Below are 19,786 nucleotides of genomic sequence, written 5' to 3'. Positions count from 1 at the left end.
GAATTAGAAAGTTTTAACTTTCATTACTGAACCACCCCAAGATATTTAAGGACATCTCAGAAATTAAAATCTAATTGTGAGCAACATTTATAGCAATTAACATAATTTGAAATGAGTCTTTCCCTCGGTGTTGACTGGAACAATCAGTTGTGTTTTGTGTATTTGAGCGCCATCTGGTGGTGAACGTCTATCATCATAAACGCAGGACCAGGTGACCCCCGTAACAGGTAGTTTCGTATCCTTCCAAATAAAATAGTTTTCCTCAACAGCCTTTTTCCATTCCATTTTCAACAAGCTTTTCAATCAAAATAAGTAATTACGACTTGAAAAGACGGTAAAGCATGAATTATTCTGAAAAATATGAACTAAATTAGATGATAAATATATCTAGCAGCGGAGGGATACAGAAGAAATCGGGGTAACGGCCAGTCGGGAGTTAATTGAAGTCATTTGGCGCTTGTCGAGGCAGGGGTAAGAGTTGGTCGTCGATTTCTAAGTTTTCATCGACTTTATACATATATAATTAGTCATTTGATTGCTCCTGATAGTTGTGAAATTGTTTCTTATGTTATAAACAACGGAAAAACCGTGTAAAATGTCTTAAACCACAAAATTAAGTGTCATTTTCTGGTTACTGTTGGCCAATTAAGTCATTAACTAACGTTATATCAGTTGCACTATTATTTACACGATGACAGAGCACTTTCCTTGAATATTTAAGACAGATTTATATATATTTCGAACCATTCAAGTAAGCTTTTAAACTTTGTTCTATCTTAGCAGACAGAATTTTAGAACTTTGTTACAGACACCAGGGCCTGGCGCGCCAAGCACGTGCTTATTATCACTAACGGACACAATTAACATTTAATATTTAGTAATTTAATTAAGTAATGTGGTCTACAATTGTTTCTCAAAATGTCACACTGTAACAACGTATGACATTTACGTTACGTTAAACGATTATCCCTTAATTGTTGTGTAACGTTAGGCCTAAAATTAATCATTTAACGTTAACGTTACACGTGTCAAGTGCGCACTTGTCAGAAAACTAGTAAAAGCTTTAATAAAGAAAGTGCACTTTTTTTAACGTAGATAAACTGTTTCGTTAAAAAAAAAAAAAACATTTTATTGTATTTAAAAATGTCAATTTAAACCGGGTTTAATAATTACTAATAATTAATAGACCCTTAGATTTTGAATAATCCTCACGTGGCCATACACATGAAGAACATGGGTCAGTCATGTTTTAAGTAAGATTTTTCAACATTTCATACATTTTCATATATATAAGCATTTATCTCGGTTGGCCATGAAATAACTTTTAAGTCACAGTTAACACAAATAACGTTAAGTCAAATTTCCTCACTCTCGTGTCCTTTCAGATTTGTTTATCTTTCTTCCCTGCAACATTAAATGTTATAGGCACGCGTCCATTGAATCACTCGTTCACTCAACGAAAGTATGGTGATTGAGGCTGTCATTCTGTCAAATATAGTTTAGTTCCACCGAAGAAAAACCCTATGAAATTTGCTAAATAAAAAGTATACTGTAAACGTGGCCATTGTGCGCCAAACAGTAGAATGATTAAATGATAGTGTTTTGTATGTTGTAACCTTAACTTGTTTACAGTATTTTGAATTGACATATACCGAAGCATTTGAGAAGAAGCACCAATATGACAGGACGAGCAAGAGCGAGATCAAGAGGCAGAGGTCGTGGTCAGGAGCCTGCGGCTCCTGGCGCGGTAAGTTTATATTTATATTAAAGGAATATGAGATAACTTTATTGAAATAGACTTATTATTTTACTAATTCCTCTGCAGCAACCATCTGTATCACAAGAGGCTGCAAAGCCTGTTATGCCCCCTCCACCTGAAGGACAGCTGGTGGGTAGAGGGAGACAGAAACCTGCTCCTGGAGCCATGTCTGAAGAAGGCAAGTGCATTAGAGCAGCAAGTGGGAATACTGTTGCATGTTTGCTAAGATGATATTCCCTCATCCCATTTCTCACTCTTTTGCTTATTTTCTCCCTGTAGCGATGATGCAGATTTCTGCAGGCTTTCAGCAGGTAAAGATTGGGGAAAGAGGTGGACGCAGAAGAGATTTCCATGATTCTGGTGTCCACACTCGCCAGCTAATGGAACATGTGAAAGAGTCCAAAACAGGTAACACCATATTTAATTAGCAAGACTTGATTTTTGCTCTTTTGCAAATGTTTTGACTGCTTAGTGGCACTGGCTTCTTGATTTCCTAGCTTTGATTTGATTATTAATTGGATTAAGTTCGACACTTTAAGTGGGAGTATTTGTTAAAGACAAATCTGTGACAATTTCAATTTTCAAAATCTATTTCAGCACTAAATCAGCATATTAGAATGATTTCTGAAGTATCATGTGACACTAAAACTGGAGTAATAACTGCTGAAAATTGTCTGCTGAAAAAAAAAAAAAAAAAAATACAAGTGCTTACTGCTCCTGACAAAATAACCTTTGTAACATCAAAAATGATTAATCTATATTTAATTTATACAATGAAATCTAACTGCGATGTTAGATTTGACACTCTTCCTGTAACCACAGGTGTTTCAGGCACTGCCATTGAGCTGAGGGCCAATTTCATGCGTCTGCTTTCACGACCTCTGTGGGCTTTGTATCAGTACCACGTGGACTTCAAGCCACCTATGGAGTCCCGACGTGTGCGCTCAGCTTTGCTTTTCCAGCACGAGGAGACTCTGGGCAAAGCACACACTTTTGATGGAGCCATTCTCTTCCTCCCTAACAAACTGCACAATACTGTATGTTTTCAGATCCTGAAAGTGCTCATAATTTCAGTGCCTCTTAAGTGAGGCTTTGGAGTATGGATTTGATTTGGTTGTCAATGATAAATTGCTTTATCTGTAGGAGACAGTCCTGTGCAGTGAGACTAGAAACGGAGAGAAGGTTGAGATCACGGTTACACTGACCAATGAGCTCCCACCATCTTCTCCTGTGTGCTTGCAGTTTTATAACATCCTTTTCAGGAGGTAATCACAGATGGCACTCTGCTTGAAATAGTGGTGTTTACAAGGTAATTAATTTACACTCCTGTTTATTTTGCTGTAGAATTCTGAGGATACTAAACATGCAGCAGATCGGACGTCATTACTACAACCCTGATGATCCGTTCAACATCCCCCAGCACAGGTTTTGAAACAAATGTGTTGTGTGACATTTACCTTCTGTTGGAAAGTGATTGAACATTGGAGCCTGTCTAAATCTGTTTGCAGACTGACGATTTGGCCTGGATTCGTGACCACCATCCTTCAGTACGAGTCCAGCATCATGCTGTGCACTGATGTGAGTCACAAGGTTCTGCGCAGTGAGACTGTCCTTGACTTCATGTATAGTCTGAGGCAGCAGTGTGGAGACCAGCGCTTCCCTGAAGCCTGCACCAAGGAGCTTGTGGGCCTGATCATTCTGACTAAGTAAAATGAGCACACATTTACACACATGGACACTGCTGTTCAAAAGTTTGGGGTTGGTAAGATGTATTTTTATTTTTTTTAAGGTCTCTTGTGCTCACTTTCATTTATTTGATTGCAATATTATAGTAAAACAGTAATATTATGAAATATTATTATCGTATAAAATAATGGCAAAGCTGAATTTTCACGTGACCGTTCAGAAATCATTCTAGTGTGCTGATTTTCTGGTTTAAGCTGTGCTGCTTAATATTTTTTTTATAAACCGTGATTTCAGGGTTATTTGATGGATAGAAAGTTCAAAAGAGACAAGCATTTAATTAAATTAGAAATCATTTTGTAACATTAAAATTGTCTTTACTGTTACTTTCGATCAATTTAATGTGTCCTTTTTGAATAAAAATGTTAGTTTTCCTTTTTTTAAAAATCTTACTGACCCCAACAATTTAAATGATAGTGTGAGATTTTCTTTGATTTATTACTGTAAAAGTTGTTTAATGTATGGGAATTGTGAAGTAGCAAGTAACGGTGTGTAACAAATTATCGTTTATAGGTACAATAACAAGACGTACAGGATTGATGACATTGCCTGGGATCATACACCCAACAACACATTTAAGAAGGGAGATACAGAGATCTCATTCAAGAACTACTTCAAAACGGTAAATTACTGATACAAGGAATTATTTTACACTAGTTGCAGAATTTTACTGTCACACTCAATTTATTTGCCTCCTCTCCAGCAATATGGTCTGGACATAACAGATGGCAACCAGGTTCTTCTGGTTAGTCACGTGAAGAGACTGGGGCCATCAGGTCGGCCTCCACCAGGACCTGCCATGCTCGTCCCAGAGTTCTGCTACCTCACAGGTAAGTCCTTTTTGAAGATTCATTAAAAAAATGGCTTGAAGAGCGTGGTTTTCTTTCAGGTTATGTAATTTTGTCTATTTCTATTGAATAGGAAGCTGGGGTGGGGCATATTGAAGGACTCATTCTTTTTCATATATAGACAGTATTTTGTAGTTTAGAACAACTGAAGACACTGACAACCCACATATAGTAAGTCATGTAGCAGGTGAAAATCAGTATGTAAAATTAGTATGCTGTGTTCATAAAACTGCAAATGGAAAGTACCTGGATGACCTGCTACTTCTGCTGAGATTCTGAAGTGCCAGTGCTTTATTATCCCATGAGGCCATGGGAGTGAAATTTGTAAATTTGTTCCCCCTTTAATTCTACTACCTAATCAGTATGTGAATGAAGACATAGCTCATGATTTGCAAGTTGATGGCCAGTGGTATATGTAGTTTTGGTATGAATACACTAGCTTATAGATGAGATTTAAACTAATAGACAGAGCTAATAGAGTACAGTATGGAGTAAAATGAGTTAATGTTTTTAGTCTTCAATTGCAAACAACTCTGATGTGCATGCATTTGTTTCCTTTAAAGGTCTGACAGATAAGATGCGTGCTGATTTCAACATCATGAAGGATCTTGCCTCACACACAAGGCTGAGTCCTGAACAGAGAGAGAGCAGAATTAACCGCTTAATCTCCAACATCGACAGGTACAGATTGGGGGTGTAACGATTCATCGATATGGATGCAGGGATTAAAGTTCTCCGTCGCTACGACGGATTTCCATCATTTGCAGGGTTCCCGCCTGTCTTTAATGTCTTAAATGCACTTTTCATAGTTTTAAGGCTGTAAATAGGCTTACATTTCTCAAATAGTGTAATAAATTTCTTAATTTTAGTTTGAATAGGTCTTAAACTAAGGAAAGACGAGGTGTATTCAGCCTGCTGAGGGGATGTGATCAAAGCCTGGAGTGGAGCGAAAGCACGTTCCTCTCTCCGCTCTAAGCGCTCTGTAATCACTCCGCTGTGGATCCACTCCGGGTTTTCTGCTCCCGCTCACGGAAAAACTGCTCCGTGTTCACTCCATTAGTTATTAGGGATAAATGAGAGGAAAAGAAACATGTAGTGCATTGTTGTTGTTCTGCCGGCACACCAAAAATCATCCCTGCCACGGCTGCAGCTTCTCACTGACAACATAGTAACGCCGCTCGCATCATTCACAGTCGGGTTATTAGCAGAGAACACGGAGCAGAACTTGAATTTCGGTGCAGGATTGCGGCTATTACTAATAATAATTCTACTCATTCCCGCAGGTTCCGACGGAATGTATCACATTTGCACCTGCTTTTGAATCTTGAGAACTCACTTGCACGCTCTCATCTGTGCACAGATCGCGACAAGGAGAGTGACAGTTTTAAATAATTATTAAGGGAGTTTGCAAAAGTGATATTGATTTAATACAACAGATCAATAAACAAGTACTGCATTTTTGCTCTATATCATCAACGAAAATAGTTCTAAATAAAGTAACAGCTGAGCCGCTGTGCATCTCTAAAAGCAAATGCAGGGGCTACTGTATAATTTCAGTTATTTAAATAATTTAATAGTTATGTATTCAAAATTGTATATTTAACCTCTTAACTGTCACCGTCCACCCTGTGGGACGCCTACGTTTACTTCACTATTTTACAATTAAATCCTAATCTAATCATGACAAACTATATATCGTTGGAAAGGTCTAAGACTCCTAAATAGGTATTTTACCACTTTTTGTAAAAAATTATGTAGGAAAAGTAATAGATTAATTTATGACAAGAGTGCACCTGAAAAATCTACATCATAACAGGAGTTCTGACCTTTGTCACAGAAAGTCTTCTTATTTGCCTTTTCTCTATCACGCTTTAGAAATCATAAGAAATTATATATCAGTTGAAAACTTAAAATCTCAAAATTCATCCTTTGAAACCCATTTTAAAATCAGACATTGCATTACCATGGAAATGGTACATCAAAATCACGTTGGAAAATGTTTTCATTCATGAATTATAAAAAAATAAGTTTGGATAGTGCACTATCATGTCTGTGTTCAAAACCGTGAGTGACAGTTAAGGGGTTAAAACATTAATCTCCACATGAATTTATGAATTTAATTGCACTCATGCTACCTCTGAGCCTCGTTAAATGTCTGAAAACGCCACCTCTGTAGTACAAATTAATTTCTTATTAATAGTAATTTCATATAATTGGTAACTTATTTGTCTTATTCTACATCTTATTAATAATTAAAAAAAAAAATTAAAAAGCTTATTAACCATAATTTTTTAATTTGACAGATGAAAATGATGCCATTGCAAAAAGAAAATGCCCTGTAAATCACTTTGAGTCAAATGTCACCTCGAATTAGGAAGGTATTTATATTAATTATTTATATTATATTATATTAGATTATTGTTCAGAAGCTGCTCCTAATTAAATTAGGAGGACAAAGCTCCTAAAAGAAAAGAAAGCATAGAGCCATGAGTAACATATTAGATCCATACATGAGGTCTTAAAGAGACAGCAGCCTAAATAAACCTGCTGCTGTCTTTCATTATACAGTGAAGACTATCCAGTGTTATTTTACAGTTGAATAGATTATAGTTAGACCTAACTGAAAAAATGTAAGTACTGATAATTTAATTTGTATCTTATTATTTTTGTTTGTGCTATTGATTGTCATTAATTTATTTGTTCTTATATTATTATTTACTACTGTTATTAACGAGCTAACGCTAACTTGTCATGCTTGTCAAGCTGGATAACGAGTAAACACCAGCACCAGGGACATTACATTCCTCACTTCAAAACGGAACAAAAGTAGGATTCTGTAGTGACTTACCCTGCTGTTGAACTCCCTTCCTCCTCATCAAAGACTCCAACATGTTTGCGTTTCAGGTGCTGGATCATTGCCGTGGTGCTCCGTGCCATGCCATGTCGCTTTGCATATTTTGCAGTTAACACACTTTTTCTGTTTATTTAGTGTGAAATGCTCCCACACCTTGGATGACTTGGGTCGCACGGATTTCTCTGCCTCCGCCATATCTTTCCTCTACCTCCGCTCGTTTTTTTTTTTTTTTTTTAATTTTTTTTTTTTAATTTATGAGGCGCCGAACTCTGCTAGCATCCGTGCGCGAGAGAGACCGAGTGTGTTCACTCTGCTCCGCTCAACTGAAGTTTTTAATAATCAAACGTCTCCGGCGTCGCGCGACAACGAATCGATTATGAAATTCGTTGCCAACGCTTTTAGTAATCGATTTTTATCGATTTAATCGATTCGTTGTTGCAGCCCTAGTGACATTTACCTTCTGTTGGAAAGTGATTGAACATTGGAGCCTGTCTAAATCTGTTTGCAGACTGACGATTTGGCCTGGATTCGTGACCACCATCCTTCAGTACGAGTCCAGCATCATGCTGTGCACTGATGTGAGTCACAAGGTTCTGCGCAGTGAGACTGTCCTTGACTTCATGTATAGTCTGAGGCAGCAGTGTGGAGACCAGCGCTTCCTGAAGCCTGCACCAAGGAGCTTGTGGGCCTGATCATTCTGACTAAGTAAAATGAGCACACATTTACACACATGGACACTGCTGTTCAAAAGTTTGGGGTTGGTAAGATGTATTTTTATTTTTTTTAAGGTCTCTTGTGCTCACTTTCATTTATTTGATTGCAATATTATAGTAAAACAGTAATATTATGAAATATTATTATCGTATAAAATAATGGCAAAGCTGAATTTTCACGTGACCGTTCAGAAATCATTCTAGTGTGCTGATTTTCTGGTTTAAGCTGTGCTGCTTAATATTTTTTATAAACCGTGATTTCAGGGTTATTTGATGGATAGAAAGTTCAAAAGAGACAAGCATTTAATTAAATTAGAAATCATTTTGTAACATTAAAATTGTCTTTACTGTTACTTTCGATCAATTTAATGTGTCCTTTTTGAATAAAAATGTTAGTTTTCCTTTTTTTAAAAATCTTACTGACCCCAACAATTTAAATGATAGTGTGAGATTTTCTTTGATTTATTACTGTAAAAGTTGTTTAATGTATGGGAATTGTGAAGTAGCAAGTAACGGTGTGTAACAAATTATCGTTTATAGGTACAATAACAAGACGTACAGGATTGATGACATTGCCTGGGATCATACACCCAACAACACATTTAAGAAGGAGATACAGAGATCTCATTCAAGAACTACTTCAAAACGGTAAATTACTGATACAAGGAATTATTTTACACTAGTTGCAGAATTTTACTGTCACACTCAATTTATTTGCCTCCTCTCCAGCAATATGGTCTGGACATAACAGATGGCAACCAGGTTCTTCTGGTTAGTCACGTGAAGAGACTGGGGCCATCAGGTCGGCCTCCACCAGGACCTGCCATGCTCGTCCCAGAGTTCTGCTACCTCACAGGTAAGTCCTTTTTGAAGATTCATTAAAAAAATGGCTTGAAGAGCGTGGTTTTCTTTCAGGTTATGTAATTTTGTCTATTTCTATTGAATAGGAAGCTGGGGTGGGGCATATTGAAGGACTCATTCTTTTTCATATATAGACAGTATTTTGTAGTTTAGAACAACTGAAGACACTGACAACCCACATATAGTAAGTCATGTAGCAGGTGAAAATCAGTATGTAAAATTAGTATGCTGTGTTCATAAAACTGCAAATGGAAAGTACCTGGATGACCTGCTACTTCTGCTGAGATTCTGAAGTGCCAGTGCTTTATTATCCCATGAGGCCATGGGAGTGAAATTTGTAAATTTGTTCCCCCTTTAATTCTACTACCTAATCAGTATGTGAATGAAGACATAGCTCATGATTTGCAAGTTGATGGCCAGTGGTATATGTAGTTTTGGTATGAATACACTAGCTTATAGATGAGATTTAAACTAATAGACAGAGCTAATAGAGTACAGTATGGAGTAAAATGAGTTAATGTTTTTAGTCTTCAATTGCAAACAACTCTGATGTGCATGCATTTGTTTCCTTTAAAGGTCTGACAGATAAGATGCGTGCTGATTTCAACATCATGAAGGATCTTGCCTCACACACAAGGCTGAGTCCTGAACAGAGAGAGAGCAGAATTAACCGCTTAATCTCCAACATCGACAGGTACAGATTGGGGGTGTAACGATTCATCGATATGGATGCAGGGATTAAAGTTCTCCGTCGCTACGACGGATTTCCATCATTGCAGGGTTCCGCCTGTCTTTAATGTCTTAAATGCACTTTTCATAGTTTTAAGGCTGTAAATAGGCTTACATTTCTCAAATAGTGTAATAAATTTCTTAATTTTAGTTTGAATAGGTCTTAAACTAAGGAAAGACGAGGTGTATTCAGCCTGCTGAGGGGGATGTGATCAAAGCCTGGAGTGGAGCGAAAGCACGTTCCTCTCTCCGCTCTAAGCGCTCTGTAATCACTCCGCTGTGGATCCACTCCGGGTTTTCTGCTCCCGCTCACGGAAAAACTGCTCCGTGTTCACTCCATTAGTTATTAGGGATAAATGAGAGGAAAAGAAACATGTAGTGCATTGTTGTTGTTCTGCCGGCACACCAAAAATCATCCCTGCCACGGCTGCAGCTTCTCACTGACAACATAGTAACGCCGCTCGCATCATTCACAGTCGGGTTATTAGCAGAGAACACGGAGCAGAACTTGAATTTCGGTGCAGGATTGCGGCTATTACTAATAATAATTCTACTCATTCCCGCAGGTTCCGACGGAATGTATCACATTTGCACCTGCTTTTGAATCTTGAGAACTCACTTGCACGCTCTCATCTGTGCACAGATCGCGACAAGGAGAGTGACAGTTTTAAATAATTATTAAGGGAGTTTGCAAAAGTGATATTGATTTAATACAACAGATCAATAAACAAGTACTGCATTTTTGCTCTATATCATCAACGAAAATAGTTCTAAATAAAGTAACAGCTGAGCCGCTGTGCATCTCTAAAAGCAAATGCAGGGGCTACTGTATAATTTCAGTTATTTAAATAATTTAATAGTTATGTATTCAAAATTGTATATTTAACCTCTTAACTGTCACCATCCACCCTGTGGGACGCCTACGTTTACTTCACTATTTTACAATTAAATCCTAATCTAATCATGACAAACTATATATCGTTGGAAAGGTCTAAGACTCCTAAATAGGTATTTTACCACTTTTTTTGTAAAAAAATTATGTAGGAAAAGTAATAGATTAATTTATGACAAGAGTGCACCTGAAAAATCTACATCATAACAGGAGTTCTGACCTTTGTCACAGAAAGTCTTCTTATTTGCCTTTTTCTCTATCACGCTTTAGAAATCATAAGAAATTATATATCAGTTGAAAACTTAAAATCTCAAAATTCATCCTTTGAAACCCATTTTAAAATCAGACATTGCATTACCATGGAAATGGTACATCAAAATCACGTTGGAAAATGTTTTCATTCATGAATTATAAAAAAATAAGTTTGGATAGTGCACTATCATGTCTGTGTTCAAAACCGTGAGTGACAGTTAAGGGGTTAAAACATTAATCTCCACATGAATTTATGAATTTAATTGCACTCATGCTACCTCTGAGCCTCGTTAAATGTCTGAAAACGCCACCTCTGTAGTACAAATTAATTTCTTATTAATAGTAATTTCATATAATTGGTAACTTATTTGTCTTATTCTACATCTTATTAATAATTAAAAAAAAAAAAAATTAAAAAAAGCTTATTAACCATAATTTTTTTAATTTGACAGATGAAAATGATGCCATTGCAAAAAAGAAAATGCCCTGTAAATCACTTTGAGTCAAATGTCACCTCGAATTAGGAAGGTATTTATATTAATTATTTATATTATATTATATTAGATTATTGTTCAGAAGCTGCTCCTAATTAAATTAGGAGGACAAAGCTCCTAAAAAGAAAAGAAAGCATAGAGCCATGAGTAACATATTAGATCCATACATGAGGTCTTAAAGAGACAGCAGCCTAAATAAACCTGCTGCTGTCTTTCATTATACAGTGAAGACTATCCAGTGTTATTTTACAGTTGAATAGATTATAGTTAGACCTAACTGAAAAAATGTAAGTACTGATAATTTAATTTGTATCTTATTATTTTTGTTTGTGCTATTGATTGTCATTAATTTATTTGTTCTTATATTATTATTTACTAAATTATTCAAAGACACACTTGTTTTTTTAGTTAAAATAAATTTGATTCTGAGTGCAGGTGATTCTTGGGTGGGGAGGGGATGTGGTCCATGGGAAATGGTCCTTCCACCACAGCTGGAAAAAATCCTAGAGGAAACACTGCATACATTTAATAAAATTAGAAAAATGCATGTACAAAAGTAAAAAGAAAACTCCCCTGTTAATCACTTTGTCAAATGTCACCTCGTATTAAGAAGGCTAATTTTTGATCAATTTTTTATTATTGATTAGAAGGAGCTCCTAAATTTTTTAACCCTTTAGGCGCCAGGGTTTTTTTTTTTTTTTGGAAAAATGCTGAATTTTGACATCAAGATTTCAAAAACTTGTGGCTTGAAAGGGCTTAAAGATAGAGATCTACTGTAAATTAGAAAAATGTTGGGCATGACCTAAAGTTTATGTGGGGTGTAAATACAGTCATCTAATTTGCATATTATGATGTCATCAGGGGGCGGCCCTCTTCAATTTCATAATATTCAGGAAATAGTAGATATTGAATTGATATTTGAACTTATTTGCATGTTTTTTTTTTTTTGTTTGTTTGTTTTTTTTGTCTTTTTACTCTCATTCCAAACGATCAGAAAACAGGAAACCAACAATAAAACAGGATGAATTACTAAATTATTACTATATTACTACACTATATAGTAGTAAAACACATGTGAACAGTAGCCTACTTTTTGATCAGTTCATCAGTAATATTCAGGAAATAATAGATATTGAATGGATGTTTGAACTTATTTGCATGTTTTTTTTTTTTTTTTTGTCTTTTTATCCTCATTCCAAATGATCAGGAAAAGAGGAAATCAACAGTAAAACAGGAGAAAGTAGTAAATTACTACATTACTGTGCCATAGTAAAATACATGTACCTATTTTTTGATCAGCTGACCAGCTATCTGCCCAATCAGGTACGTAGGTGACAGTTTATAGTTCTTGAGAGTATGGTACCTCTCATTGCATGGCACAGCGCACAGACCTACCCCTCACTGACTGCAACTGTACTGTCTGCCAGCGGCCCTTTGAGTGCGCGCGATCAGAAAAAAAGACGCAATCTGGCTGATCATCAGCAACTCGATGCCTCTCCTATGGACACTACGACCACGTCCATCCCTGCCACCCCCATCCCTGTTGGGCAAAGGCTCGAAATCATCCCTTGATGGTGCTTCATGAACACTCGCCTTTTACTGCGGCGCCATTGCGCATGCAAAGATGTATCGGGAGATGCGCGATCATTAGACGGCCGATCGTGATTTCCAAAAGGCAAATATTCCCCTTCAGAGTCAGAATCGGCGAATAACATTTGCAACACATCCTCATGGTACAACTTTTTATTAGCCATTTGGCGATTTTTCTCTCACAAATCTCACAATTTACTCAGATGTTATGAACTGAACTGCTTCCACATCAATGACAAGATAGCTCACTTGCTCTGCTATTTCCTCAAACAATTTTGGTCTAGAATCGAAGTACTACATGTCTGCCATCTAGTGGTAGGGAATACAAATGAGATATTACACCATATTAGGAACTACAGTCTATTTAATGAAGTATGACATCTTGTCGCAATTTTGCGACTTTGGCGTTTAGAGGGTTAAATTAGGAGGACAAGCGCTCCTAATTACAAGAAGAAAAACACGGCTCTTAAACTGGGTGTGTGACAGGATTTTTTTTTGCTTTAACCCCTGTGGATGTCTTGAAGATGTGATGCATCGATGCCACGTGTAAAATATCGATATCTGTAGTATAAATAGGCACCTTTATTTTGGCACGGTCCACATTTTTACATAATGTCTGTCTATGCTTTACCGCCAACGCGTGTGTTGTCGTTCAAACTCGCGTATCAGGACTCGATCTAAAGGCTTGCCCGAAGGCACAAGGCAAGCATAAAAGACGCTCGGGATTGTTTGCGGAACAGTCGAGCGCTGTGTAGGGCTGGGCGATATGAGCAAAAATTCATATCTCAGTATTTTTTGGCTGATTTGTGGTATAAGGTATATATCTCGGTATTTTGTATTTGGATTAAACAAATACAGTGATCGCTCATAAAAAATAAAGATATATCGTACAAACTCGATATACCGCGCAGCCCTAGCACTGTGTGAGAAGTTTTCTGCGCACACATCTGAAGCACACGCACACAGACAGCCGTGTCTATACCACACGAATACTGAGCTCTCTTCCGCTTTTTTGTGCATGGATGAATAAATACAGACAAAATTACATCAAAATGCGCGTTTTGGCGAATATTCTAGTAAACACAGCCGGTTAGGCAAATGTCTTAACATAAACAGTTGAGAAAGAAAAAAAGCATGTGTATCAGTAGGCTATATTAAATCCGTGCTTTCGTTCTTAAAGTGAAAGCAAACTAATAATAAAACTAATGCTGTCAAAGGAAAATACAAGTGCTTACTGCTCCTGACAAAATAACCTTTGTAACATCAAAAATGATTAATATATATTTAATTTATACAATGAAGTCTATGCAGTTATTTTACATTTGATTATTACATTTCTGTAGCATACCTGAAAATTTCCTTTAGAGTGAGATGAAAACGCGCTGTTTATTGAATTTGTGTTTTTGTTCTGTTGTATTTATTTTCTGCTATTGCTTGTAATTTGGTTATCTGTAGAAAAGATTTTTAGTACTGAGCCCATAGTAGCAGTAAGAATTGCTTTTCCAATTGTTTATTTTTTTTATAATTAAAAAAAGAAAGTATAGGCCTATTTTCTTTTGTTGTGAATGTCCCAATTGAGGTACAGGATGTGAACATTTCAGATAAATGTTCATGTTATATATTTTTGTTGCATTTGTGAGTTAATAAAAAATGTAGATGGTTGTTTAAAATAGGTATATAGTATCATAATATGGATATACTCCTGTATCGAATCGTATCGTAGAATTTTTTTTTTGAGGTATCGCCAAATATCCACTCTACTTCCATTCAGAAATGCAGACGTGCAGAATGAACTGACTACTTGGGGTCTGAGCTTTGAGAATCGACTGCTGAGTATGAATGGAAGAGTTCTGCCCTCCGAGAGGATCATCCAGGGAGGCAGAGCGGTAAGAGAGATGACTTCATATCCCAGCAGCAATTCATAATGTAACAGGCTTGTTAATTTTCATTTTCATCTCTTAGTTTGAGTATAACCCATGGACAGCAGACTGGGCTAAAGAGATGAGAGGTCTTCCTCTGATTAGCTGCATGAATCTGGACAACTGGTTGATGTTCTACACACGGCGAAATGCGGACGTTGCCCAATCTCTGCTTCAAACTCTCAACAAAGTGTCTGGGCCCATGGGTATCCGCATGCAAAGGGCCATCATGTGAGTTGTGTGAAATTTTGAAAGTTAAAATCTTTGCATTTCATTTTCATGTTGATAATTATTTCTGTCCAAGCAGGATTGAGTATGAGGATCGTCAGGAATCTCTCCTGAGAGCCCTGCAACAAAATGTAGCACGTGAAACACAGATGGTGAGTCTGGCAATCACATGCATGTGCGATTTGCATATCCAGAGCTTTTCTGTCAACTGCTGCTATGCCTTTCATAGGTGGTGGTGATCCTGCCTACCAATCGAAAGGACAAGTATGACTGTGTAAAGAAGTACCTGTGTGTGGACTGCCCTACGCCTAGTCAGTGTGTGGTGTCTCGCACCATCAGCAAACCTCAAGCACTTATGACTGTGGCCACCAAGATTGCTTTGCAGATGAACTGCAAAATGGGAGGAGAGCTGTGGAGTGTAGAAATCCCAGTAAGACTCAAATTATTGCTGTTCTGCAGGCTTTTGCCCAGTGTCAGATTCCACAATGAATCTTTGTTTTTCAGCTTCGGCAGCTGATGATTGTGGGCATAGACTGTTACCATGATACTGCTGCTGGCAAGCGATCCATCGGAGCGCTGGTGGCCAGTCTGAACCAGGGCATGTCCAGGTAAAACAATAATTAGAAAATGGCACTGTTTAACCAGATTAATTTAAAGTTTGTGCTCAGTATTATGTTGGACTAGTTGAGCAATAAAACAAAAAACATATTGTCACGAATAGTACTACAGTTAATAAATAGTAATATTTTAGAGACTCCGATTGTGTGGTTGGGCATAATTGTTGTAAAATGTCGCTTTTGTTACCTTTTTAGGTGGTTCTCCAAGTGCGTCTTGCAGAACCGTGGTCAGGAGATCATTGATGCACTAAAAGGGTCATTGCAAGGTGTGAAATGTTAAAAAATTCTCATATTTTGGTTGTTGATCAACTTGTTACTTTACCTTTTCCTACAGAGGTTGCCGGACACATTAAACATCATCACACCGAACAGGGAAAACTCATTTACTCACTAGTGCGCTTTAACAACTTTCCAGCTTGTAGATTTTAAATAAACATTGAAAAAGGTGCTGGAAGCTTAATAGTTGTTCATTTATAATAGCTCAAGTTATTAACCTTAGCTTTTTATTTCTGGCTATTATATTTAGGCTTCAGAATACATAAATTGTGTTAATTTGATCAATATAATCTTTTAGATTATTTATTATAAGTTGGGTTGAAATCAATTTATTTTGGTCACATCTTATTTTCTGCAATAATCCAAAAGCCATTAAAAAAAACTCTTTTTTTTCTTTTTTTTTTGTAGGGAACTAGGTTGATGCTAACAAGTGGCCTACAAAATGATGTCTTTACCGCAGCACTCTATACTGAAGCCATTTGTCTTTTCAGCTGCTCTGAAGGCCTATCTGAAGTACAACAATTCTCTGCCCTCCCGGATCATTGTGTACCGAGATGGAGTTGGAGACGGCATGCTACGGAGTGTGGTGGACTATGAAGTCCCTCAGATCATGCAGTCAATCAAGACCATGGGGCAGGATTACGAGTGAGCCACACTTAATATTGACATATTTACACTTTGGGGATGTTGAATTCCCTTGGTTGCAATCATATTTACATTTCTCATACAGGCCCAAGCTGTCAGTAGTGGTGGTGAAAAAGCGCATCAGCTCCAGATTCTTTGCCCGGATTGATGGCAAAATTGCCAACCCTCCTCCTGGGACAGTCATTGACACTGAAGTCACTCGTCCAGAGTGGTGCGTATAGAGTCACTAAGCCTGGTCTCTATCCATAAATCACGGTGTCCAGATTCGCCTTGTCTTCATTTTAAACAAATTTAAGCACATAAAAGGTTTTAAATGGAATAACAAATGTCTTAAATATCATTTTAAGATGTTTTAAATCTGGGGACAGAAAAACTAGGGTCAAGAAACAGCCAAGTGTGATTAAACTTAACAAAAGGCTATGATTTTAGATATGAGCGTTGCATGTTTCAAAGCAAAAATGCAATTTGCAATCTGTAAATACCATGGATTTATGTTAAGTGATTATTACTGTAGAATTAAGACAGTGTTTACTATTAAGACTATTTTTTGCATTTATTTAAACACATTAAAGGCACAATATGTAAGTTTTCGCCGCTAGATGGCGCATATTCAAAACAAACCAAGAAACAAAGGTGTAGTTTGACGCCTGGAATCATGGGAGTTGTCGTCTTCATCCCCACAGTCGATACAATCCGACGGGACTCGGGCAGAAATCGTGTTCATGGATGAGCTAATGTATTAAAGATTTATTAACGTTTTAGTATGAAGCAGGGTGAGGCTGAAAGCCGTCAAAGCGAAATGAGGCCGCTGAACTAGCGCAAAGATTTTGACGAGCGTGACGCGGCTTGAAAGCAGCGAAGCTTTTATTATGCCACAGTCCAGTGGTTCCCAACCTTTTTTTCATGGGCCCCCCCTACATACACATATGATAATCTGACATTGAGTTGACAGTAGTAGTTTGAGTTTGTTCATTATCAAAATCAGTAACATCTGTAAAAAAAAATTGCAACAACCTTCTTTTTTATATGGTGAAATTAAATTTTTCTGACTGTTTGAGTTTTATTAAAATTAACCATTGTTCTTCCATAGTAGCATACATTTACATCATGATAACCAGAGTTAAAACCACACATATAGCACCTCAATACTGTGGTAAAAATCCAACTAAATGGTTTCTAGGTAGCCTATTTATATGTAATACAGTAGTCTAAATACATTTATTATAAATGCACAAACTCTAGCTTATAGCTTAATCACAGAAATAGTGTAATTACATTCCATTACTCCTTTAATACATTTAGTACACGTCTACATTAATATAATAAATTGAAATTACATATTTAATACTGCCACAATACCATGGTGCAGTTAATGTTACTACAGTAAATCCCTGGTAAACGATGGCGATTTGTAGATTGAAAAGCCTTCTGACTGTATCGTTGCACACTGTTTTTCTGCTGTTTGTCAGCGCTGTTTTATCTGGATTTAATTATATCAGTTGACTGATATCGACTGATACTAGTTTATACCAGTCATTTGTGTTCTTCGCTGAATTCAAGCGCTTCTCACTGGATCACATAGCGCTGTTTAGTGGTTGCGTGATCTGCTCGAGTCTGCTCAGGCAGATCACGCCCGAACCACTGCCACAGGCGACTGATTTCCGCTCCTTCCGGTCGTGCGTATGTGGGGTAAAACAGCGCTGTTTTATCATACTAGATATATTTGAAAGTTCTGTTATAATGCTACTCTGCAATGACCAGGGACGAACCACTATTTAAAATTGCTGTTTTTCTGGATTGAAACATTCTTCGAAACATTTGGGATAATGAGTACACAGGTCAGCAAAATATATAACACTGTTCTAGTGATTTTTGGGTATTTTAATTAAAAAGTCTTACATATTGTAAAATCCAATATCAATCAACCTCTAATTTGCATATATTGATATGCTGGTACATAAATCAATTTCAATAAATGTGCATATATTAAGTAAGGAATATCTTGAGGTTTTCAAAAGTCTTGCATTTGATTTTAAAAACCAAAACAGATACCTTTAATATTAGCTATTTTTTGTCAAATGTAAACTGCTCACATTTATTCAATACTACATCTGCTTTCACTCAGGTACGATTTCTTCATAGTGAGTCAGGCTGTGCGCTTTGGTTGTGTTGCACCTACTCACTACAACGTGGTGTATGACAACAGCGGCCTCAAACCTGATCACATGCAGAGACTCACCTACAAACTCTGCCACATGTACTACAACTGGCAGGTAACAGCCAATGTAGATCACACCAGTATCACACTACTGATAATAGTCTATAATATGTCATCTCACACATTCTTTCTGGTTCTTCTTTTTTATCTTAAGGGTATCGTCCGAGTGCCAGCACCATGTCAGTACGCCCACAAACTGGCCTTCCTGGTTGGTCAAAGTATTCACAAGGAGCCCAACATGAACCTGGATGACTTCTTGTACTACCTGTAACCTGCATTGCAGTGACAAGTTGCAGGGTCACGGAGAATGATAGGGCCATTTTTATTAGTTTCTTTTCCAAGTCAAATTGAGTTGTGGCAAAAAAGTACACTGTCAGAAGAACGTTTGTTTATATTTCTAGGTATAGTGCTTTCATAGAGAAGCAGGTACAAAGTTGTTTTCTCTTTGTAATGGCAAATGCATATGGTCCTACTTTTATTTCTTTGTTCTTGTTCTAGTGTCTTGTAAAGATGAAGAACATGTATTTTTTGTGTGTAAACAGATGGTTCAAATTGCAGATTTCTTGGATTTTATATTTAGAGGCCCTGATTGTTAAAGAAATTAAGTAAACATTTATTTTCTGGTTTCCAGTATAAAAGATAAGTGGTTATATCTGATTAATACCTTCAGCGTTCACATACTATGCATGTATGGTTTTCATGTTTGTCACAAAATTAAATGTTGCTGCTCTGTTAATCATGTTGCAGCTCTGATACTTTTATTTGGTAAACTGAATTGTAGTGTTGATTACAGCATGAGACAAAAGAAAGGTAAACAAAGATCAGAAATGTTGGGAAGAGCAGAAGCTTAGAAAGCTGTAATTTAGGATTGTATTGATGTTTTGAAAGGATACATCAGGATTGAAATGCATTGATGCTAGAGAAATAAAGCTCAAGTTTAACATGACTTGGTTTTTTAATTTGCCATAATTTAGTCTACAGTGAGAAGGATTTGAGAAAAGGTGAGACAGGTGAAAATGTAATGCAAAACTCGAAAGATTGTTATTTTGACATTAAAGTTAATTGCGGACAACCCAGTTTTCTTCGATGTCACCGTCTTGTTTCATATTGTTAATTACTAGGAAAAAAAGTGGAAATTTTATTAATGG

At 36.9% G+C, this 19,786-nt stretch overlaps 1 protein-coding gene and 1 long non-coding RNA gene across 2 annotated transcripts; both read left to right on the top strand.

Annotated features, from left to right (window-relative positions):
* The first annotated feature begins 435 nt into the window (after positions 1-435).
* On the top strand, positions 436-19,718 carry piwil1 (piwi-like RNA-mediated gene silencing 1). Its single transcript, XM_058784450.1, has 21 exons — positions 436-471; positions 1,633-1,747; positions 1,826-1,937; positions 2,039-2,167; positions 2,582-2,796; positions 2,903-3,024; positions 3,104-3,184; positions 3,268-3,465; positions 4,016-4,124; positions 4,206-4,332; positions 4,914-5,031; positions 14,507-14,621; positions 14,698-14,885; positions 14,962-15,034; positions 15,112-15,312; positions 15,387-15,490; positions 15,695-15,765; positions 16,267-16,420; positions 16,506-16,631; positions 18,546-18,693; positions 18,793-19,718. Exons 2-21 carry the CDS (start codon positions 1,679-1,681, stop codon positions 18,907-18,909), a joined length of 2,577 nt encoding a protein of 858 aa, XP_058640433.1. The 5' UTR covers positions 436-471; positions 1,633-1,678; the 3' UTR covers positions 18,910-19,718.
* Positions 8,753-13,216, top strand: LOC131545535 (uncharacterized). The gene is made up of 3 exons (XR_009272451.1): positions 8,753-8,773; positions 9,355-9,472; positions 10,074-13,216. It is a non-coding gene; the product is annotated as an uncharacterized LOC131545535 (long non-coding RNA).
* Positions 19,719-19,786: the final 68 nt, after the last annotated feature.

This window comes from Onychostoma macrolepis, chromosome 08 (assembly GCF_012432095.1).
Source record: "Onychostoma macrolepis isolate SWU-2019 chromosome 08, ASM1243209v1, whole genome shotgun sequence".
Classification (NCBI taxonomy): Eukaryota; Metazoa; Chordata; class Actinopteri; order Cypriniformes; family Cyprinidae; genus Onychostoma; species Onychostoma macrolepis.
The sequence above is the reverse complement of the archived record's forward strand: the minus strand, read 5'-3'. Positions and strand labels throughout refer to the sequence as shown.

Excerpts from the sequence above, each read along its gene's own strand:
- piwil1 (XM_058784450.1), top strand. The coding sequence starts at position 1,679 with ATGACAGGACGAGCAAGAGCGAGATCAAGAGGCAGAGGTCGTGGTCAG. Across the intron at positions 14,622-14,697 it reads TCATCCAGGGAGGCAGAGCG|TTTGAGTATAACCCATGGAC; the intron begins GTAAGAGAGATG and ends TTCATCTCTTAG. Across the intron at positions 16,421-16,505 it reads ACCATGGGGCAGGATTACGA|GCCCAAGCTGTCAGTAGTGG; the intron begins GTGAGCCACACT and ends TTTCTCATACAG.